Below are 24640 nucleotides of genomic sequence, written 5' to 3' on the forward strand. Positions count from 1 at the left end.
GTTTAATTGAGTTGAACTAAACTGAAACGAGTCGAGCCGAACATGTATAGTCGATCTGAGCCAATTCAAAATGAACTAAGCCAAACCAAGTCGAGCCAAACAAAATCAAGCCAAACCGAATCAAATGGAAATGAACTAAACCAAACAAAATCGAGTCAAATTGAATCGAGTAGAACCAAACTAAACTGAAATGACTGAACTAAATTGAACTTAAACGAGTCCAGTCGAGTCGAGCCGAATCAAAGCAAACAAAATCAAATTGAACCGAAACCAACCAAAATGAGTCGAACCGAATCGAGTTGCATTGAACAAAAACGAGTTGAGTCGAACCGAATTGAATTGAATTGAACGTAGTCGAGCTGAGACGAACCTAATCGAGCCGAACCGATCTAAACTAAACTAAAATGATTTGAACCCAACTATACTGAACCAAGTCAAGCCGAACCTAGCCGAGTTGAACCGAATCACATTGAATTGAGTTGAACCAAACCAAATTGATCTATGTTGAATCGAATTAAACTAAACTGAATCGAACCAAACTGAATCAAATCGAACAAAACTAAACCAAATCAAATGAAACTAAAATAAACATAATGAGACAAATCGAGCTTGGTCAAACAAACTAAACCATATCAAATCGAATCAAACTGAAGTAAACAAAATTGAACCGAACAACCAAAATATTTTGAATACTAAATTATAATTTTAGTCTCCCTTCATTTTTAATATGTGGTTTTGATCCTTTATTTTATTTTTTTTCAATTTTGATCTCCAAACGTTATCAATATTCAATTTTCGTTTTATGATCAATTTTCCGATGTTTGTATCTTAATTAATTAAACAGTTTTCTATAATATCTTAAATATATTACTTTTCTATAATTTGATTGAATATATATATATATATATATATATGTGTGTGTGTGTGTAAAGATTGAACTGTGATATATTTTTTAATCTGAAAACAAAAATTACAAAAATAATTAAAATTTAACCTAAAAATAATTATATACGCCTCTTACCTTTAAATAAACATATTTTGGCTACTTAATTTTTTTTTAACTTACGAGATTTGAGAATAGGAACCTTTTATCAGAGAACTGTTTTCTCAGTTTTGAACTGAGGAAGAACCCAAAAAGAAATGGAAAGACCCACCAAATTTGAAAAACCTTAGTCACTATTCTCTCTCAAACTGCAACTGCAACTACAACTTACTCTCTTTTCCATGGTACAATCTATTTATCTATGTCACCGTTGCATTTTAAAAAAAAATTGTTCTCATATATCATGTTGGGGATGTTCTAATGTCATAGGATTACCTTAAATCCGCGCTTCCTTCTCAAATAATTTCAGAACGAGGCTCTAATCTGGTTGTTATCAACCCAGGTATGCAAAATATTCAATTTCGTTCACTGCCCATTCATCACCCTGTTCCCCAAATAGCACCCGAAGTGTACATATTCTAACTTCTTGGATACCATCCCCATATTACTCAGGTTCTGCAAATATTAGGATTGGCTTGGCTTCTCAAGACACCCCTTTTAATATTCCTCACTGCATTGCTCGCCACACCAAAAAGACTGAGGGGAATGTGATAGATCAGGTTTTTCTGATAATTTGACTGTTTTTTTTTTTTTTTTTTTTTTTTTTTTTTTTTTTTATATAAATCTATTGTATTCTGTTCCCCTCCTTTTTTTGCTTGGATACATGATTTACTTCAATTATTGCTGGTTTTTACTTTTTGGATTTAGATGCTCAATAGTCATGTGGTGCCTGAACAGCACAAGGAAAGGGAAAAAGCTTACAATACCGTAAGTTATGACACACTTTGGTTCTGTTACTTTTATTACAGTTTTGCTAATAAGGATTTATGCCCTTCTTTTGTTAAAAAAAGATTGCATCATTGTTGAAGATACCATTTCTGGATGAAGAAGCTCCCAGTAATTCTATCCCTCGCAAGGTGTGTGGAGTTTTATTCAGCTAAAATTCAAATGATTAAACTCATCCTGTTTGTTTGTATTATCTGTTTTTCTTGTTTGCTGTGTTTGTGTTGTAATAGTGTTTTGATCTGTTTAAGCATGGGATTAATGTTCCCCTTTCAAATCTTTGCATCTCAAGTAGACAAATGCGGTGACAGACATATATATTATTCATTAAGGAAAGAGTTCTGTAATTACATTCACCCTTTTGAACATTCTTACTTTTCTACGGAGGTTTCTGCTATTTTAGTCCTAACTATAAGTAAACAATGCTATTTACATGCTTTACTGAGCTTTTATATTTTATACACTATTTATCACTTATATTGTTTATACATATATGATTTGAAGATATATTCAATGCATGTCCTTATAATCTCATGAAGTTTGTCGCTTCACTCATTAATCATCCTGACAGTTCTTCTTTCAGTGGTTCTTTTCTTCTAATAAAAGTTTTTTTGAATGACAATGGAACAAAATCTAGCATGTAAAACTGGATTATAGAAGACAAAAGAGGCAAAATAATAGGCTATGTAGTGAGAGAGCAAGAAAGATAAGTGTGGTGATGATTGTTTTAGTTGGCTATTCATTGATTTTACGAACATGTTAACGAGGATGAATTCTAAGGTTTCTGTAAAGTCACGTTCCCATTCTCGTGTTCAGGCAAAACTAATCTATTTGGAAAATTCTATCAAATATTTATGAAGTTGTTATTGTTTTTTTTTTCTGGGGTTACTATACAACAATAAAACTTTAAGTGTAAACTACTTTTTTTCTAAATTAATACTGACTTTCAATGTACATAATATGCAGATGGGACGTGTTGATGGACACAATCCTCATACTATCAGGAAAAACTTGCCCTTCACTTGGACTAATTTATATGAAGAGGCCATTGATTCATCTGTATCATTAGGTAAGAGGAAATTGGCTTGTTCTCATTGAGTCAATTAGCTTAGCATTTTATTCATTCAAGTTTGTTTTCCTGGTATCTAATATGAGCTGGATAGTACCTTTCATGAGTATTATACAATGAAAAAGAAGTAATATTAGAGCTGATGCATTACCTTATCTTATTATAAAGTATTTCAATCCACTTTAAGATAACTTTTACTCTGTTCCTTTTTTAGTAACATTAAATTAAAACATGTTAGTCTTTCAATGTTTGGTTTGCTTAGCTGCTTGTTTTATTGGAAATGAATTCTTCATTAGAAGCAACAAGTTGCAATGTTAAATGTTTTGTTATTTTAATATTAATTAGCACTATGCTATGAATTATATATAAATTGGCACTTGTAGAAACTTCAAGTCAAGGTGAGAATGGCGAGTCTTCAGATCCAAAAGAAGGTGAAGATTCAAAAGATATTAATGCAAGTGAAAGAAAATTCAAAGAGTTCATTTGTGGTGATGAAGCATTACGAATATCCCCAACTGAGCCTTATTGTATATGTCGACCAATCCGCAGAGGACACTTGAACATTTCACAACATTATTCCATGCAGCAGGTACTCACCACTTCCAAACTAGAATAATATCAGTGCAAATTAGGAATTTTTGTTAGATCACATATGGTTAATTAGTGAGCAGAAAAGTGTATATATTACATAGTTTGAGAATTATGTATTGTAATATAGAGTTAGGTGTTGCATTACTATAATGTAATAGCAAAAAATATTAGTGACCTTTATTTTTGTATTAAGGAATTCATATCAATAGTTTTACTTGTAAAAATATGCATACCCTGCCTGCCTAGTCATGCAAATTTATAAGTTTTACTTTAAGTTTCTAAGTAATATGTTGAAATTGTATGCTTTGACTATTCAGGAAGACGTGATAAACAATCTTCAATACATATACTATTACAGCATAACAATAATTGTGCTTTTAAAATATGCATACTTTACCTGCTTGTTCCTGCAAATTTATAGCACACTTCTTGTACTTATTACTACTTAAACAGATTAGTCATGATAGGAAGAAAAATAAAAAAAGAACATGTAAAGCCTCTTGACAACCTAAGGCTGTATGAGGGGATTTTCTGCTTCCTTTCAATTACAATTTGGCATTTTGAGCATATGTATCTTTGTCTTTGGTTTATTACGTAATCTCCACACTACATGCTAGCAAGGTTTTTGAGAAAGTATTGAGTTATTGTGGTGAAGGTACATTGAAAGGAACATTCTTCTAATTGTACAGTGATCCTACTCATCCAGAACTTCGCACCTTCACTTTTTTTGTATTGATGTATGGAAGAATCAACACTAGATTCTCATTAAGAAGCCTCTGCTCAGTCTGAAATTTGAATCGATTTAATACGAAGCCATTTGTGTCTTCACCTAATACCCAAAGCTTTTTAGATAAACTGGTCACTATAAATTAGTTGTAAAATTTGCGCTCATTTTGTTCAAGTAACTCTCCTCCTTGAAATCCCAATATGGCTTTCAAATAATTGTTTCAGTAAAGCGATGATAGAAGTAGATTTCACAGGCCCTTAAATGCTACATATAGTGTGTCTTTCCCTGGAGTAGGAGTCTGTCACACACTTCTCAGCTGTGCTATGTTTCTGAACTATCTGTCTGCAAAATGATTAAGCTGTTAACCAGAGATTGATCCATTTCCATATGACTTTTATTGTCCTGATTTCACTTGAGGTTATTTTCTTAGTTTGGAGATTTGATTTACTGATTTGATGATTTCTTTCATGCTATTTATGGATTTTTGAGCTTCTAAGTTATGCTGTGCGGCTTCTTGATATTCAATTGATTGGCAACATGATAGGATAAGGGGGAGAGGACTTAATGAGTTAGAATAGAAGGTGGAGGAATTCTATAAATAAGACCCGGTTATGGGTCAAGGGATATTGAGTATATTTTTGTGTAAAGTCAGGACTTAATCCTGTAAAGAGAGGTCATGCTCTCAAGGAGGGAGGTTATGCTCCCAAACCCATTCTTGTAAAGAGTACTTTCACAGTGAATAATAGACAAATCCCATTCTTTCTTTACTGTTTTCTATCTATTGTTACGGTTCTTGTTAGGTTCCAAACCCAGGAACCTAACACAGCATGAAAATTATGAATAGAGAGATTCACAAAGCTAGGACAATATGAAATCATCATTCAAAACTTCTACTGGGAAAAGGCCAATGATTTGGAAATTACTGGTTATGTTTAATGTTGAGATCCTGTATTTACTAAAGATATGACCAATTATAACCACATCTATGGGTGTAGGATATTTAAATTTTAACCATATCTTTTAGATTAAAATACTTCCGATGATTGAGTAATGAGAATTTTGAGTGTCTTTGACACCATTCGTAACTTTTATTTTATATCACTATCACTCGCCTATTATGCAGGTACTGGACGATATGCATACTATTTGGGACTGGATTTTGATAGAGAAACTTCATATTCCTCGCAACGAAAGAAATATGTATTCTGCTGTTCTTGTGATGCCTGAAACATTTGACAATCGTGGTATTTGGCAATCAGTTCGTTTAAACTGTGATAAATACTTGTCCTGTATTTATTTTGCATGTCCTTTTAGATTTCTTATTTTCCCACGCTTGATATAGTCATTTTATGTTTCTGTCCTTACCACAAGCAGAAATAAAGGAAATTATAACTTTGGTGTTGCGAGAACTCTGCTTTGGCTCTGCAGTGGTACACCAGGTGTGATCTTCTATCTTGCTGTTATAACTTCATATGATGATTGCAGAAATGACTATTAATATATGAGATGATACACATTCATCATTGTGGTTATAGTTCTTTTGTTGCTGCTCTTGATAATATTATAACCTTACTTTTGAGGTTTTTCCTAACTCCCTTGACTATTACATATGGGTACATACTGGTATCATTAGCAAGCCTCACTTTTGAGGAGTGGGTTCAATCCCTCAAGATAGGATCAAGTATGTTGGTTTGGAAAATTGAGGGAAATGAACAAATGTGTATTAAGCAAAGCAGTTCAGTTATTTCCATTAAGTTTGGTGTTTTCATGTTGGTTCTTTCCAAATAAAACCAAGTCTTATTGTTGAAAGTTGTTGCAGATGACTTTGCTCAAATTTGTGTAGTCTCAAACATTTTTCTCTCGGTTTGGTTTACAAAGTCCTCTGTGCTATAATGGTCACGATATCTTTAATCTACATCAGGGATCATGATTCTGATGGATTATGAAATTTATTTATAGAACGGGGTTGGTGGAGATCCAACAATAATGCATCTGATCAAATTGGAAGTGAACACTTTGTTAGGATTTCTTAATTAGCTTCTAAAAATTTCATTAGGTGTTATTTGACTTGACCAGGAAGGTATTGCGGCAGTTTTTGGAAATGGATTATCAACAGCATGTGTCGTGAATATTGGTGCTCAGGTGACATCACTTATATGCATTGAGGTAAATGAAACTTATTTTATAATTGTTATTAAACATATCTTATTTTACACTTGGGAGTTTTCTGTTAGGATATCTTGGAAGATGGAATAACTAAATGATGTAATAACATTTGCCGAGCATAAATCTAGAAGTTGTATTTATAAATTAATTAATAGTTCTATGATCCACTATTCTTAACAGCAGAAAATTTGGAAGTAGATTAACGAAAGCTCTGTATGTAGATCAACATATCACTGTATATTTATCCAGCATCATTTGATAGTAGATTAGTTACAGCAGAAAATGTATGTAGGCTCCTGAAGTTTACTTCATTTTGAAGTAACTGTCCTGAAGTTGTAAATCTGTTAATCTGGAAAATTGTGTTCAGTTCAGTTGTATCATCATTGGTAAGGTAAATAACAATTACTTTTCTGCTATTCTTCAATTTCTGAAAGATGTCCTTAAATTTTTTAAAATGACACTATTGGTGACAAATTAAGTTAAAATCAAATCACTACGTTGCTTTCATCTCTTAATTAATATCACATTAACCAAACCATTTGAGTAAGTGAGTTTATGTTTAACTCAATCTCACAAAAAATGTGGATTGCGACTTACTTACTTTTATATATATATAAAATTTGGCCGTGGTATCTCCAATATACCTCTCACAACATTAATGTTTTCCCTCCTTATATGGGCTTTCCTTCTCCTGAAAAGTAGAAGCTCCTCCAAATAGATTTTATAGAAGTTGTATTTTTGGTATTTTGTTAAAAAAAAGCTACTTTATTCTTCAGAGCTTATGTAAATTTGTGCTTAGCTCAGCTTTTAAGAAATGAGAAGCTTGGAAAACGTTAGGTCAAACACTACGTAGATGGGATTGTCTATGGATCAAATTATGTTTCATGCTGCAATCTTGGATTAGTAACTCTGGTCAGTGATATAACAAAAAAAATTCCACTGTGAGGTTGACTTTAAATCTTATGTTGGTCATGGTAAACATAACTAAATATTGTTGATTGTGATGTTTGTTTTAATGATTTAAACTTTTTGCTGTTCATTGGATTTACTCTGTCATTTCAATAAAACAACTAATATGGTAAAGTAGCTTCTATGGTGACTTTGACACTAGTAATTATTCTGAATATAATTTTGTTATTGGTCACATATACTAACTTTAACTTGTTTATTGGCTTGTGTCTATTATTATTTTAACTTTCAATTTGAGTTCTTTTCACACTTGATGGTAGTTCAGATTGTTATGAAAAACAGCAGGTCATTAATTTTCACATTTAAACTCTTCTCTTGTTGCATAGGACGGAGGTGCTCTACCTTCAACTGGAAAGACTTTACCTTTTGGTGGTGAGGTACAAAAATAGTTCCATACTTCTACCCACTACTGATGTTTTAAAATAATCCAAAACTTGGAAAATATTCACTTACCAGCATGCTTGATATACTAATGTTTGTTTTTCTGACTCCATTTTTTTTTGCTTATTTAGCAACTATGTTTCACATGTTACTTTGTGACATGTATAACCTAAACTACATTGGCCCAAACACAAAAGTATTTTCTTAGAATATAGACCTAGGACTTGACTCAACCCTATAAATCAACATGTGAGATGAGGATTGTCTAATCTCTATTTAATTCATACTTTTAGTTGATGTGAGACTACATACCACTTTTGATGAGGTGACAATTAAGGAAGCTTCCAAAGAGTATTAGAGTATATAGAGAGAAAGAGAGAAGAAAATAAAACAAAAAGAAGATGCTAATTTCATATTACTAACAACTAAGTTAGAATGTGTTAGAAAGACAGGTATAAAGCCTGTTTTGTTGTAAGCCAGACCGAGACCTAGTTTGCACAGGGTGACTGTTGATAGGATAAGGCTGTAGTTGAGAAATAACAGGAGAAAGAAACTCATGAGAGACAAACTCATTAGATTTGTGTAAATCTGGAAAAAGCGTCAACAAAGGTTGCCTAATAGGAAAAACCATCAGTATATATTACTAGAGAAGGTCTCAAAAGTCAATATAAACAAGTTTGAGGGGACCCTGGTAAACATTGAGATAAGAAGGAAGGAATTCTGCGAGCTTTGCCAATACAACATGCTTTACATAAAGAAGCAACTTCTTTATTATTAAAAAAAGGAATATTTCATTGCTGAAAAATCAGTCTCAACATTAGAATTAGGATGCGCATGTGTAACTTGCCAAACAGAGTGAATACTAATGTTATTATCATAATTGGTTATAGAATTAATAGAAAAGGAAGACGTGGTGTGTGGAGAAGCTTGAAGCCGCAAGTGAGAAAAAGCATAGAGATGGCCCTACTCATCCTTGAAGCACTTTATTAGTTGCCTGAAATTTAACAAAAAAGTGAGTGACATTAAACTCAAAATAAACAGAATTATCTCTGGTGGATTTACTAACTCTAAAGAAGATTTTTAGTGATAGTGGAAACCTGAAGTAAATGAAGGGATAAAGAAGTATTAGGATTATTTGGAGCAGAAAAATAGGAGAATCCAGAAGATTGAATTGGCAAACCTTGACCATTACCAATATAAATTTTTTCAAGACTTACATAGGGAACATTTTGAATAATGTTCTGATTTTCTCCAGTAACATGGAAGGAAGCATTGGAGTCAGGGAACCAATTGGAATTATTTGGAATTAGAGGTCAAAACAGTATGAGTAGGTGGAAACCCTACTCCAGTGTTGGTCATCAATGCAGTGGGCGGATGCTATGACTTCTAGGAAGGAGGATGATAGTTAGTTGGAGGGTGTAAAAGAGGTGGAGCAAAGTATTGCTGATAGTGATGAAACAAATGAAAATATGCCTGAAAATGTCGATTTGAATTTCCTTGGAAATTCAACTAAAGATTGCCTTGAGTTGGAGGTTGATAATTTTGCTCAAGCAGGTGATAGAAGAAGGAAGTGGTATGTCAATATTTAAAACATACTTGACATTGAATGCTAAGTGTATTCTGCCACAACCACAACCTTCTAAAACTGGAGACACCACAAAAACTAGTAGTGACTTGAGCTTTTGCATCTTGGATTTGAACATTGGTGTCATCGCATAAGAAGTTTCTTGATCATTTTGTGAAGCATAATTGGGTATTGTTGCTTGAGTCAGATTAAGAGAAATGGAATCAAGAACAAACTTCTTGCTGCACTTTTGAAGAAGTGACTCATATGCAAGAAGAAGAGCTTCAACTTCCTCAATAGAAAGAGGTCCGAACTTACTTTCAATAATAGATTCATAGTCTTGAGGTAAACCTTCAAGAATCACATCAATGTGTTGTTGAAGGGAAACATGATCACCCACAAAGGCAAGATAGTCACCCAATGCTGTAGAAGAAATTCCGAACTATTCTCAACAGTAATGGAATGTAGTTTAGTGCAAGTTGGCACACTTCAGCTCTCTCATCTATTTATAAAAATACTCATGCACTTTATCCCAAATCTGATAGAAAGAATTGTGATAACATAGACTTAACCATGTCAGTAGCATTTGATCTTGTTCCTATTGTTCCTAGGCACCATGAGCTAGATTGATTTTTCTAGCAGCGTGATCTGCTTCACTAAGAAAGAAATGGAGGTGGAATAGATAAGTTATCTACAGTGTTTTGAAAATGATGTCATTTGATGCATGGTTTCATCTGTTGCTGCCAGAGCAAGAAGTTGGAATCATCTAGGTTTTCTCTGAAATTTTTATGAAGGCAGCAGATTAAGGGGAAGTAGAGGAGGATTTTCAGCCATAAAGGATCTTTAGGTTCTTAATACCATATTAGAGTATAGAGAGAAAGAGAGAAGAGGAGGAAACAAGAAACATAGATAAGAGGCTAATTCTGTATTACTAATAACAGATTTACAAGAACTCTCTTTGTATAGAGTAAAGAGATGGACACAGCTTTCAATTTGCTTCTTTTTATGAAGATTTTCATATTATAATTCTTTGAATTATGTAGTGACATTTTATTTTCCAAATTTTGTATATTTTGGTAGTTTTTTAAGTCATTATATAAATTACAACTTCATACTTTCAGGATATAACAAGGGGGCTTCTCTGGACCCAAAGACATCACCAGACTTGGCCACAAATTCGTACAGATGTTTTCAGGAAGCCTATAGATCTGTTAATGTTAAATCAACTGAAAGAAACATATTGTGAAATCAAGGTGAGTTATGCTGCTTCTCATTTTGCTTAGTTTGCAGTCGTCACCCTGAGTATTTTAGAGCCCAGCCTTATTGAGTGCGAAATTGACTTTTAATTTGAAAATTAGTTGCAGCACAATTGTGGCCCTGTTGGTATGTTTATCATGTTTCTAAATAACACGAATATGAAAATTCTATATATAAAAGTGAGACTCTGTATCATGTGTGGCACCGCAGGTTGCATTTCAGCACTAAACATCATTTTTATAGAAAAGGACACGTGATGTACATGAAATTCTGAGAGTAATTTGCTATTAAAAATACTTTTGCTGTGTTTATATTGGTATTGCTGCTCCTCTTTGGTGTTTACTTGCTTCCAAACTAGGATTCTTTCTTTAATTATCTGGTGTCCTGTCTATAGGAAGAGGAACTTGATGCCGTTGCAGTAGTTCATTCATATGAGGACAAAGGGCCACCTGTGTCTCACAAGATAAGGCTTACTGCTCTTAATGTATGTATCCAACATTTTTTTGGTTTGCCCTCACTTTTAATTTTAACAATGCCATGATTGTGAAGTGATGTTGATTATTACTTAGGTCCCTCCTATGGGATTGTTCTATCCAAAGCTTTTAGTTCCTGATGTGTATCCTCCTCCTCCTCGCACTTGGTTAGTGGATTCAAGAAATTATTTCAGTGCTGTTAGCATGTTTGTGAATAATTAATCCTATTGGTTTCCTCGACCAGGTTTCATGACTATGAGGATATGCTTGAAGATACATGGCATATTGATTTTTCCCGGAGGTCTGACATGTCTGATACCTTCTATCCCAATGTTAATGGAGGATTACCAATGTGGGAAAGCTATCCCATTTTTTCAGCTAAGCCAAAAAAAGAAGAAAAAGTGGGCCTTGCAGAGGCAATTACTAACTGCATTCTCTCAACTGGTAATTTTTTGTCCTTTTTTTTTTCATTTTTTATGCATAAATTTGAAGCTTGTTTAACTGTTCAACACCATGTCACAGGTCGCATAGACATCCAGAGAAAATTATTTTGTAGCATACAATTGGTGAGTTTTACATGTTGAGCTTGGTGTATAAATTGTCTTGGTATTACATATTGATTGATAGGAACTGACAAATTTATTTGGAATAGACTGGCGGGGTGGCTTTAACAAGAGGTTTAGTTGCAGCAGTTGAAGAAAGGTTTGTTCCAAATTTCATTGACCTTATCATGTTAACCTACCCAGCTATAAGCTAATTAGCTGGTACTGATGTTTGGAATGATAATTCATGCATTGTTTTATATTTAGAGAAAAAGGAAAACTAGCCCATGAGGATTGCCCCAATTGGTGTGATATTGTAGATGTATTAAGTACATCTTTTCCTTCTTCTTGTAACTATATTTTGCGTGAAAACAAAATTTCAATTATTTAATGACCTGAAGTTTTAATTTCAACATTGAAGTAAGTTTTATTGTTTTATTTTTTAGTTTATTCATAATTTTAATGAGATTTGCCCACTTTTGGAACTGTTTCTTCTCTCCTCGTCCTGTTTTACATTATCCGTATCTTTTAATACTTTGTCTCTTACAGAACTGTATTGTTAGCGGGGCCATCATTTTGTTTTTCCCACGACCTGCTTTAACATCATTAATTCTATTTTTCATTTGAATTTCAACACCCTAGTGCCATGAATGATTATTTAATTATGTCATGATATTAATTGGATGAATCACTATTCTTATGTCTCAGAGTTTTACAAGCCATCCCTCCAAATGAAGCAATTGATACTGTGGAGGTTAGTTTACTATCGTATACTTATTTTTTAATTATTTGTACTTAAAATTATACATCATAGATGTATCCAAATCTTCTCCAAGTGGTCATTAACAATAAAGGTTTGGCTACTGTAAAGAATGGTTATTAAATTACCGTGGTTTGACCACTATGCAACCAAGGTCAGACTGTTGAATTATTATGTAAAATTTAATATGTTTTGTTTTCTTTATAATTATTTTTGTATCTGATCTTATGTAACATCTGTACATGACTCTCAAGGTTCTACAATCAAGGACAAATCCGACGTTTGTGTCTTGGAAAGGCGGGGTGGTATGAATTTCTTCTTGGTTGATTTTTCAATTGTTCTTGTCATCGTTTTCAAATTCTACTTTTGAAATATTTGTTCATTGCTATTTGTATATATTAAATCATTGTAGACAGCACATTGTAATTATTTAGCTTTGGAAGTCATCAAATTTCATGAATTTATCATTAAAATGTGATAGGGAAACAGAGTGAGTTTAGCAAAAGCTAAAACAGTATTCATTTTATAACTATTTATAGTTTTACATATGTAAATTATCATTATTTTTTAGAAATAAAATTATCACTTTCATGTACATAATAGTAAATTTCTGTACATGAAGTTGGTACTTGGTTAGAAATATTCAAGGTGGGATTTTACATGTCCTCTGAGATGGAAGTTAGTGTTCATTTATTGTGTTAACATAGGTGGTAGTTAGTGGTGATATACTTCGTGTTAACATATCGGACATATTGCTTTGCAGATTCTTGGAGTACTTGATTTGGGTAGGGATGCATGGATAAGCAGGGAGGATTGGATTCACAATGGTATTCATGTGGGAAGTAGCAAAAAATACAAAGATTCCTATTATCTTCAAGCTCAAGCGATGTGTTATATGAATTCTTAACCATTGAGAAGACACTCAGGAAGAAATATACAATGAATGTTTGATGAAATAATTTTAATTTCAATTTACTGTTAATTCAAATGTTGACAGTAGTTATAAGTCTAAATTGTAGCTTTTATAGATTCTGATATTGTCAATCAATATATTCAAAGGTATAATGAAACGTGAGGAACAACAGTTGGAGTCCCACATCGTGAAACTAAGTGAAGAGACTAAGGCTTCTTGTTATAAATAAAAGTGAAAGTTCTATGTTTATTCTTAAAAGGGTCGGTTGGCTAAATATGCCACGTTCATCCTAGATTGGTGAATGCTGTATGGCTATCAAGACATATGGCCGACATAATTTCTGGAACTCAAAAAGGGTTGGCTCCCCTGGCCGACCCTGTAATTTAATTTAAAGGTTTACTTAGACAGATATGAGTAATGTCAGATTTTTTAAAATTAAGTTTTCTTAAAGATATAATTTATTTTTGAAGAACTTAATATATGCAATTGTTTATTCAGTAATTTATTTATAACATGTCTAAAACATTTTAAATTGACTTGGATGGCTCAGATTCAAAGATTATTCTAGTGGTATTCTCTTCCATTATATTGTAGTATTTTCTATTTTCTGTCAGATGTTTTTCTATCCAACAGCATGGTTGGCCACTTCTGACTGTTCATGTTGCTTTGGCTAACTTATTCAATCAACAACTACAGTACTTTTCTATAGTCAAATATTTCGCATATGTTTATCACTTTACCTGATGGCTGTGATCTCTAACTCACTACTTGTGAGTTGTGGTGGTGGGTCCAACTTCTAGAAAATATGTTTTTATTTAATAAATTCAATTATCACATTTTTTTTCAGTGAAGTATTTAAGGCAGTACTAATTACTTACTCTGCTAATAGCTGAGATAATGGGAGAAAAGTTTATTATACAAAGTTTAGTAGGATATGTCACAAGTTTAGAAAGGGCCGAGCAATCATATCCTGGGCATTTTTGTGAAAGTATTTGTTAAAAAAATAAAAATTAAATTATTTTTTTATAAATTAAAGTTAATCTATATAAACTAATGAAGTGATATATTTGGAGTTTCTTTAAAATCGAATTTTGTATACAAACAAAAACAATTTTATTTTAAGAAATAATTTTTTTTTAATAACATAGAAAATATAGTAATAGAGTAGATAAGTGTATTAAAATAATGATAAGATTATTTTTACTTTAAAAATAACTTTATAATATAAATAGAACTTTCTAAAACTTGGTTCATTATCTTAAATATTTCGTCTCTCTAAAACTCTACTCTCTATTCCTTTTCTGCATTCTCTCTAGGATTTATCTCCACGGAGTTGTCAGATTAACGATCAGGAGGTACCCAAACGTTCACGGCGTAGAGAGCTGCACAACTGACCGATCAATTTCTGGATTCTAGTTGGTAAGTTGTTTTTCTCATTTCTCCGCATGTTCTTAAACCTGAATCACGCAATTTTTGCTAGTTGCATGTGTCTGTTGTTTTTCCTCTTCAATTCTCTGTTCAATTCTAGCTCTAAGAGTTGTTCTCTATCATCAATTGGTGAGTTGTAGGTTTCTGTCGAGTTTCCTTGTGGTGCAAGGTACTGTCGAGGTGTTTCTATGAGCTAGACTGTGATCTTGAGATAAGGGAAGCTAGATATTATTTTTAAATTAATAGTATGACATGTATATATATATCTTGAATTATGTGTTGTTCTGTTGTTTGAAGCAAAATTTGGGTTTGTAGTGGAATTAAGTTGTATGTATTGGAATGCCTAATTGTAAAACTGTGAATTGGTGTTGTAAATTGATTTGGAGGAGGTGTACTGTTGTAATTGAATTTGTTGGAGGTATGAAATTTGTTATGATAGTTATTGGGTAGGAGGTTAAGTGAATTGTAGTGTTTTAGGGCATTTTAGAGGAAGTGAGGTAGTGAATTTGAGAATTAGAGGTCAAAGGCTCATTTGGCCTCTTGGGGCAGTCTAAATAAGTTATTTGTGACTTGTTTGAGTCTTTTAAATGGTCAAAAACATGTTCAAAGTGGTAGAATTGAATTTGGGTCCTTAAGTTGATGAATTTAATGTTTTAGAGTAAGAATTGGTTCACATTTACTTTAGATTGATGGTATGGAGGTTTAGAATCACTTAGACAAGTCTAATTAGGTATGTAACACAATCTAGGGGTGTTTGAAGTTGAGAAAAATAGTTACAAATGGTAAATGGTGTGTAGGTTGCATAATTCTGCAGAATTTCGTTCTGCAGATTATGTAGACTAGCTGAGCAAAGGGTTTCGCAAAACGAGTCCTCATGGCGAGGTGTTCTCTGTTTAGTCATTCACGCAATGATTTGGTGCACTATGCGAGTGATTGGAGAGGGTTGACCTCTGTTTGCTGATTCGCATTGCGAATATGGCCGCTGTGCGACTGGTAGTGGTCTGGGATCACTGCCAGTTTAATTCGAATGGCAAATTGGTGCGCACAACGAGTGTTTGGGGGGTTTGGTCTCTGTCTATGCTTTCGCATAGGGATCAGGATGCACTATGCAAGAGGCTTGAGGTCTAGTACCTTTGCGAGTTAATTCGCATAACGAGTTGTGTCGCTATGCGAGAAACTCTTAGTCTCACTCTACGGATGGGGTGCGCTGTGCAAGTGTTCTGGGTTTAGTTTACTATCTTTTTCTTTTGGCTTGTGTTATAATATGTTGGATGTTTCTTGGTTTATGAAGTATGTTTAGGAGTGTATTGTGTTATAAAGGATAAACATGGATGTTAAAAAGTATGTGATTATAAAGTGATGAGGTATGTTTTAAAGTAGAATCTCTTGGTCCAGTTTGTTTAGAATGAATGCAGGAGCTCAGTCTTAGTCGTGGGGGCTTCTAGTATGCCTCAAGGCCCGAAACAGACTAACCTCGTGTGTGTGGTAGGGTGAAACCCATTGGCAATGGCTTTGCAAAGCAGTAGAGGACACCATGAGTGCACAACCCGCCATAGCTTGACAATCATTCTAAGTCCGGACGAATCAAGCCTAGAATATAACATGTTAGGATGTGTGATTTAGTCTATTTTTCTTAAGTTGAAATTTGTATGTGTATGCTATTAAATATGGTATGATCTTTGTATAATTAGCTCACCCTTATGCTTGCTTTTGTGTTTTGTATGTGTGGTGTTTTCTTTTGCTATGATCATTCATTAGATGTGAGCAAAGGTAGATGAGGTGCCCCTGGAGCAGGCCCTGGAGAGCAACGACGCAACTGTCTAGTTTAGTTAGTTATCTATTTTATTTAGTGTAGTTTTGAAATGCTCTTTTGTATATAAAGTTTTATATTTTATAACCATTTTGGATGACTGTAAGATTAACTTTTTATCTGCAAGTCTCTAACTGTTCTATTATATTATAATGTTAACTACTCTTTTATATAGTTTATATTATATTTTGAGATGTTAAATTTTTTCTTCTCTTATCAATAATTTTAGAGATATTTTGTCTAAACACATGTACAAAATATTGATCTAATTTTAATATATCTTTTAATTAACGTATATATATATATATATATATATATATATATATATATATATATATATATATATATATATATATATATATATATTGCTTAAATTAGAACAACAAATATCAAAGTCCTTTAAGCAAGTAAATAAAAAAAAGTTGTTTCTTTGATAACTCACTTAACATAATTAAAATACCTATGTAATGTGCTCGTAAATATGAATTAATATTTAGTGGAAACTCAAGTATAAGCTTAAATATCATAGAGTAAATATGAAAAATTAGAGTACCCAAACATAACAAACTCTTTCAAAAGCTAATCACCAACGTCTAACATCAAAATAATCCAAACACAAAGGAGTATAATGAAGAAAATAGAAATTCTCAACTACTCAAACTGAAAAAAAATGTGAATCATCCATACTTTTTAAAAAATAAACATATTATAAAATAAATGTAAACTTCATCTCATAATCAAATTGAACAAAAATACTCTCTAAATTAGATGCAATATTAAAATATATGAGAAAAAGAATTAAAAATAAGCACAAAATATATCTTTTGTCAAGAAATAATAAAAAAAAAGTATAATATAGTAGACCTTACACAGAAATTATAACATAAATTTACGTAGATACAGTACACTAATTCAAGAAAAGAAATGTATCCATAGTGAAAAAATATTTTTATATTATTATTTAACTATAAATTGATAAACGTAATATGTGAGTTTATTTCTGTAAAATGATTTTAAATTTCACATCTATCACTTTTTATCAATTAATTATATAATAAACTTTTACATTTGTACATAAAAGTTGAACTCGTTGTTTAATAGTTTAATTAGAAATCTATGATGGATTACAACGAGTGAAAATCTATGCACCTATTATTTTCCTACTTTTGTTAATTAATTTGGTCAAACTAAACCTGGTTTAACATGAGATAACTTAAATTCCTTTTCCAATGATTAAAAGTAATGTATTATATGAATTAATATGATTTTGATGTCAGTTGTCCCATAAGCACAACATGAAATATATATATTACTTTCATATATGGTAGATATGTGACAAGGCTTTATTTAACAAAGTTAGATGCTAATTTGACTGAAATTTAAAATATTTCAGTCCAATAATTTAAATATTTAATAAAGTACATAGTTAAACGTAATGTTTACATCTATTATACTTTTATATATTTCTAATTACTTTTTTTTCAAAAAAATTATTAATAATTCAATTATTGTTTTCATGAAGAAAATATTTTATGAAAAATGAAAACAAATATAATATATAACATAAATAATATAATATTTTCAGAAATATTGAGGAGAATTGATGGTTGGAAGGATAAATAACTTGGAAGTAAGGGATGACGACTAAAAGTATATAAATAATATTTTTTTTATAGAAATTGGGAAAAGTGGAAAAATAACTAACTACTTTAGTAGAGTTGTTTCTTTTTTAAATTTTAATTGAACTAATAAATTTTCAAATAATTAATCTATAAGAATTGAAGCTCAAGAAAAATGTTGATATTGTTTTCTGGATGATATTTTTAATTGATGAAGAATAATTTTTCCAAAAAACATTTATTGAAATATAATTCTATCCAATGAATCCAGTAATACTAGTGTTTGAAGTGTGGTTTTTATTTGTCTAATAAGAAGGTGACACGTGGATTTTGTGAGTAGAGGGTATAAAATCGACCACGCTACCTACACCTGAGCCGTGGGATTGAAAGAGATTTCTGACCATTGGATTTGCAATTAGTTTATTACTTATTTTTAAAGTGTCCAACTTCTAACAAATGTCTTCAAACCCCTCCGACAAATTTTCTTGTAGACTTTTCCAGTCATAAAATCATAGTTTATATGATTCATTCAGCATCCCAATTAAGATAATCTCATATATTCCACTTTTCTCCAGTTCTACAGGACAAAATTCTTTAACTATTAAAACAATTATATTTATCACTCTCAGGATTAGCTAAATAATTTTATCATTTTAAAAATTAATTTTTGTCCTTACCCAATGGCAAGAGTTAGAAAGATATATTCCTCCTGCACATCAAATCATATGTTCTGAAAATTCCCATCACCACCTTTTTTTTTTCTAAGATATCTAACCTGTTACCAAAAAGAGAACGAAGAAGAAAAAAATTTCATACTTGTGGGATGGATGATGTTATACTATTTTAAGGTAAAATAAATTTGACATTGATTTGTTTGAATGTAAGTGAATGTGAAAACTACTGGAATTAATAATGAAATTGTACTGAGTAAGCATGATAATACATAAGATCGGACAGATAATATTTATTATTATTAATTTGTAATAAAATATTTAATTTTTATTTGTTTCGTTATTTGAAAGACATTCGTTTGAAATATATTTTTATAATTTTTTAAAATAAAATCTAAACAAAAATAAAAATATATAGAATATAATATAAATAATATATATTTGTGTATATAGATAGTACGATAGTGCCATCCAATTTATTTATGTATGAATATTAAAAGACTTGATGTCTGGTATTGATAGATAACAAATATTTGCAAGTATTATCTATTTGTTACAAGTTTTATTTGTGGATATGAGGATGAAAGTAATTTTGAGATTTATGATAATGAGATATTAATTAATAGAAGGTGGTGGAATTAGAGATTAAGAGGAGAGAGGGAGGGTTTTGGTTTGTAGTGATGATGTGATTTGAGGTAGAATGGGAGGGACCTAATAAGTGGGATTATTGTGTGATGATAATAGAAAAACGTCAAAAGAAAACAAACAAAAGAGGCATTATTTTTGTGCCCTCTCTAGATCTCTCATCTCTTACATTATAATAATATCCTTCAATTCATCATACATAATAATATCATTCAACCTTTGACTCTCATCTACTTTTTCTTCCAAAACATAACCATGTCCACCACTACTTTCCATTATTTTAATTTAAAATATAACGTTTAGATTATATTTTAACTCTTTTTAAATTGTATTTATTTTCAATATATTCCTGCATTAATAAGGAAAAAAAAAATACATGATATTATAATATTTTTAAGGAATCTAATATTTGAATATTCTCATGATAGAAGAATATAAGAAGAAAAAGATGAAATATTGAAAGTGGTAGGTATATGGGAGAAAGAAGGATGCTATATTAAGTAAAAGAAACCAGTAAAGGGAATAGTAAGCCATTGATTACAGAAGCCAGCTAGCCAGCCAGCCGAGAGGACCCGAGCCGAGCTGTATGACAGATAGGTGGACCCCACTTTCATGACCCTTTCAGTTCCCAACGTGTGTGTCTGCACTCTCATCCTTTATTTCTTTATTACATATATAAAAAAAACCACCATCTTCAGCATAATCACTCTTCTCTTCTCCTTTCCCCTCGTCTCTTTTCTCCTATTCCAATGTCAAATCCCAACACAGACAATAACCGCCACCAGCCCAGCCGCCTGCAGCGGCGGGCCCCCTCCTCCCTCCAAATCAACCGTTCACTGAAGTGGAACGTCGCCATCCCCCTCCTCTCGCCCCTCGCCTCCTCGCCTCCACCGCTCGAGGTTAAGCCGCCGCAAGACCCGCCACAGCACGAGCCGGAGAAGGTCAGCGTGTCCTTCAAGAACTGGCAGCACCCAGCGGCTCCCTTCTGTTACGAGCCGGCGGCGGTGGTCCCTCCCTTTGTTCCCGTGTAGATACAAACAAAAGGAAGAGATGGCAGAACGTTGGTGTTAGTAGGCCATAATCAGAGAGAATATTATGATCTAACGCTGTATTTTAATATTGTTCCATTTTGTTCGGGGAAAGGCTTTACCTCGTTTTTGCACGCCGGGACATCACCAATTCATCAACACACCCCTGCGTGTTTCTTCCTTTCTTCTTTTTTTTCTTTTTCAGCTTTTTCCTCGTTTTTATTTTTCCCTTCTTATGCTGGGGCTTTAATTAAATTACTTCATAGGAGCATATCTCTCCCTTTTTTTCCTTTCTTAATCTTCAGTTTTTGCACAATCTGTTTCTCTTATTCGTTTATACAAATAATTCCAACAATAAGGAAAACAATTAATGTAATCTGTGGAATCCTATAATGATTTTTTGTATGGATTTTTGTGTGCGTTCGAGCGGCTCAAGGTTCCAACTTCCAATACAATGGAATCAAATCACTCGTGTGCTGGTCGCCACTCCCGATACTCTGTCTTTCTGACACACGGTCAATTTTTTAGTTTTAATTTTGCTGTGAAATTGTAGTTCTATAGGTATTGAATTGAATATATATATATATATTTTTATGTATGTATGTATGTTAGGAAAAAGTGAATAATGAATCTGAAGTGAGGAGTGAAGGATATGTCCTTAATTGTATAGCCCATAATTGACGATTTGAAAATTGTGTGTAGAAAAGAAGAATAGAAGGAAAATGTAGATGAATAGTATGTATCCCGAAAAGTAAAGAAGTTGAGGCATAGAGACACTTTAATGTCATCTTCACTGTGAGCAAACAGCACATGTGGTGTTTTCTACATCTATGATTTAACAGAGGATTGCTATTCCTTCTGTCACAAAATCCACAACTGTTTGCCCTCGTTATAAATGTTTCATTAGGCTCTTAACATTCAATGTGTTCCTTGTAAACATGAGTAAAAATGAAATTAAGAATTAATAAGACTTTAATAATATTAATGAAACTTCTTATTGTATTTATTAAGAATTAACAAGCTTCTCTAAGCGGGAAGAAAAATATTTCAAAACTCCACTAAACGACTATAAAATATACTTATAATATGTTGGGAAGTAATAACAAAAGAAATAGTATAGAAGGTTTTTGAAAATTGAAGCAGAGTTTATGAGGTTTGCGTTGAGTGAAAGGCAAAGATATTGGCGGCGATATTAACATGGGCATGCATATGTTAATCTGATTTGAGTGGGGAAACTGAAAGATGAAAAGAAGGAAGGCAATGAGATAAAGTTATGTGGCAAATATAGAAATGTTGCTTGCTCATACGCAAAGCAATATTCCATCGTGCCTTTCTTTTTTCTCTTTTCTCCTTTCTACTATACATCTCCCTCATGCATCCAACAATGCTTCTTTCTATTTTTTTTTTCCATTTATTCTCTAATGTGTTTTGGATTATTTAAAAATATAAAACTCTACATTAAAATATCTTGTTTGATAAAATAATTAGAAAAAAAAATTCAAATTTAAAGAATTTTGAAAGGTATTTTGAAAAGGAAAATGGAAGAAGTTCAACTAATTTAAAAAATATAATAAACTTAAAATTATACTATATTTTCACTTCATTATCACTCCATTCACGAAAGTCGAACCAGATTGATCTTGACCAAATGTTAAGTCAAGTAAATTTTAGTTAAAAATCGAGTCAAATTGTCTTTTGATGAAAATTGAACCGAGTTGGCCTAATATAAATATGTTTTAAACATGTGTTGTAAACTTCTCTTGAAAAGAAAAAATATATGTAAGAAAGAAATATTATTTGAACGTGTGTTTATTATGTATTTGAGATAGGTATATATACATAAAAATATGATTTAAATCAAGAATTTAGTTATGCATAACATAATTACAAAATATTTAATAACCTAAGTACAAGGACTGATTAGCTTAATTATAGAAGATTAATTGTTAATTTTTTTCAGAAGAATAATTTGGATTTTATCACATCCTCGTAGCTTAAGTGAGGGCTTAAATCCTTAATTGGTCCCCATGTTAAGAGGGAATTTTCAGTTTAGTACCCGCTTTTAAAAGTGTATACATTGGGTCCCCATGTTTTGTACTTTGTGTCAATTTAGTCCCTTTGAACCATCAATTTGGCTTGAAAATTGCAAGTGGACAAGTCATTTTGAATTGCAGCATGTTTATTAACTGTTTGAACGTTTGGACACCTTCCAATTGCTGTTACAAACTTGTTTGAAGTGTCATTAATTCACTAAATTGACACAAATTGCAAAACACGGAGACCCAATGTATACGCTTTTAAAAACGGGTACTAAACTAAAAATTCCCTCCTAACATGGGGACCAATTAAGGATTTAAGCCTTTAAGTGAGAAGTTCATGGATGCTTAGACTGGTCTAAAAATCATCAAAAGGAACTTGAGATAAGCCTTTGGTGAAGATGCCCACGATCTAGTGGCGGGAAAGAGCGAATGTGCGTAGTTGCACATGTACATGTCGTCAATGCATTAAGGAATTTTTTCGATCACTTAGAGTCCTTGGTTGACGATATGCTTTGACAACAGTGTAAAGTTTCCGATGATTTGGGCCTTGGGTTCGCCATTTTCGGGAGTGGGTGTTTTCTCTCAGGGTGTTGCTCCCTCCACCTCCCCAAGTGGGTCCTGCACCTCCCCACTACTTTAATTTATTTCAAAAATATTTTACATCTCCCCACTATTTTGTTTTATTCCAAAAATATCATACACCTCCACACTATCCTTAACCATCTTTCTCTTTCTCTCTCTACATTAATGGAGCATTTACACGGTTCAGATTTGAATTTATGATATATTACAAAATATAAAATTAAGAGGAAACTTCAATATTAGTACTTCTACCATTCTTATTTTATAAAATCAAAAGTTAGATACAAATACAAAATAATAAACATAATAATATTAATAATAAATAATGATATATTATTATTATTATATACTAACTTTATAATGATGAAAGAACTAAATAAATTCTAAATCTTTTAACAAATATTTTTTTTTTATATTTTAAGTATTTAATAATATTTTTATGTTATTTATCTAATAAATTAAATATTTTATTCAAATTATTTGAGTTAAACATTAAAACATAATATAATGTAAAAAATTATAGATATTATATGTAAAAGAAGCACACACATATATAAACATTTTTGTAGAAATTTAGAACAAAATTTTATCATTTATTAAGTAATTTGAAAAGAAAAAAATATATTCAACAGGCGAAAATAAGATTGAATCAAACATATTTAAGAAAATATATCACAAGTTCAAATTTGAGTCATGGAAATGCTCCATTAATGAGCCATGTAAATGCTCCATTAATGTAGAGAGAGAAAGAGAAAGATGGTTAAGGATAGTGGGAAGGTGTAGGGTATTTTTAGAATAAAAAAAATAATGGGGAAGTATAAAATATTTTTGAAATAAATTAAAATAGTGGAGAGGTACAGGACCCACTGGGAGAGGTGGAGGGAGCAACACTCTTTCTCTCATACAAGATCAACATTGTTTCAACCAGGTCTAAGGTTGTGGTTTAGGTGTGAAATGAAAATGAAGATGAAAGGTTTGTCCTCTCATATATCTAAATAGAAGTTTGGACGAAAAATTTACTATTATTTTTATTGACAGACAAATAGTCAATAATAAACAATTTAAATAACAAATTTTATTAATAGATTTTAAGATTTGTAAATACGTATGGATTTTATTATGGATAAATTTGTCGGTAAGATCTATTGATAATTAAAATTCATTGATAAAATTTCTGAGTAAGTGCTAGATTTATTTTTATTGACAAAATTTCATTGGATAAAAATTTTAATAGTAGATAAAATATAATTTATTATTGAAAATCTCACATCATTTAGAAATAAGATGAATTTATAGTACATAAATAAGTATAAATATAATCTAATATTAATTTTGTAAGATTATATTAAACTTAAAATCCATCTTAAAATGGTATTTGAGTGATCCAAAGTTTGTTCTATCAAATTTTTTTTATCTATTAAACTTTTCATCTCACTTACTATTGGATCATTATAAATATATAATTAATCGTTCATTCTAGTATCTCAATATATATATATATATATATATATATATATATATATATATATATATATATATATATATATATATATATATATATATATGGGGTTTGCTAACTTG

The 24640-nt window shown here is 31.6% G+C and overlaps 1 protein-coding gene and 1 long non-coding RNA gene across 3 annotated transcripts; both read left to right on the forward strand.

Annotated features, from left to right (window-relative positions):
• The first annotated feature begins 1071 nt into the window (after positions 1-1071).
• On the forward strand, positions 1072-13420 carry LOC106769743 (actin-related protein 9). The gene is made up of 20 exons (XM_014655481.2): positions 1072-1227; positions 1313-1385; positions 1496-1602; positions 1751-1810; positions 1894-1959; positions 2792-2894; positions 3278-3483; positions 5336-5456; positions 5587-5651; positions 6289-6378; positions 7674-7724; positions 10414-10545; positions 10944-11033; positions 11119-11189; positions 11267-11466; positions 11545-11588; positions 11675-11724; positions 12273-12318; positions 12579-12629; positions 13088-13420. The coding sequence occupies exons 1-20, from the start codon at positions 1225-1227 to the stop codon at positions 13229-13231; spliced, it is 1773 nt and encodes a 590-aa protein (XP_014510967.1). The 5' UTR covers positions 1072-1224; the 3' UTR covers positions 13232-13420.
• Positions 13421-13501: 81 nt separating this feature from the next.
• LOC111242371 lies at positions 13502-16564 on the forward strand. 2 transcript variants are annotated; one of them, XR_002669314.1, is made up of 3 exons: positions 13502-13631; positions 14554-14656; positions 16424-16564. It is a non-coding gene; the product is annotated as an uncharacterized LOC111242371 (long non-coding RNA). The 2 variants fall into 2 exon arrangements; XR_002669315.1 differs by lacking the exon at positions 16424-16564 and adding an exon at positions 14806-14897.
• Positions 16565-24640: the final 8076 nt, after the last annotated feature.

The sequence above is a fragment of the Vigna radiata genome, chromosome 8 (genome assembly GCF_000741045.1).
Source record: "Vigna radiata var. radiata cultivar VC1973A chromosome 8, Vradiata_ver6, whole genome shotgun sequence".
NCBI lineage: Eukaryota > Viridiplantae > Streptophyta > Magnoliopsida > Fabales > Fabaceae > Vigna > Vigna radiata.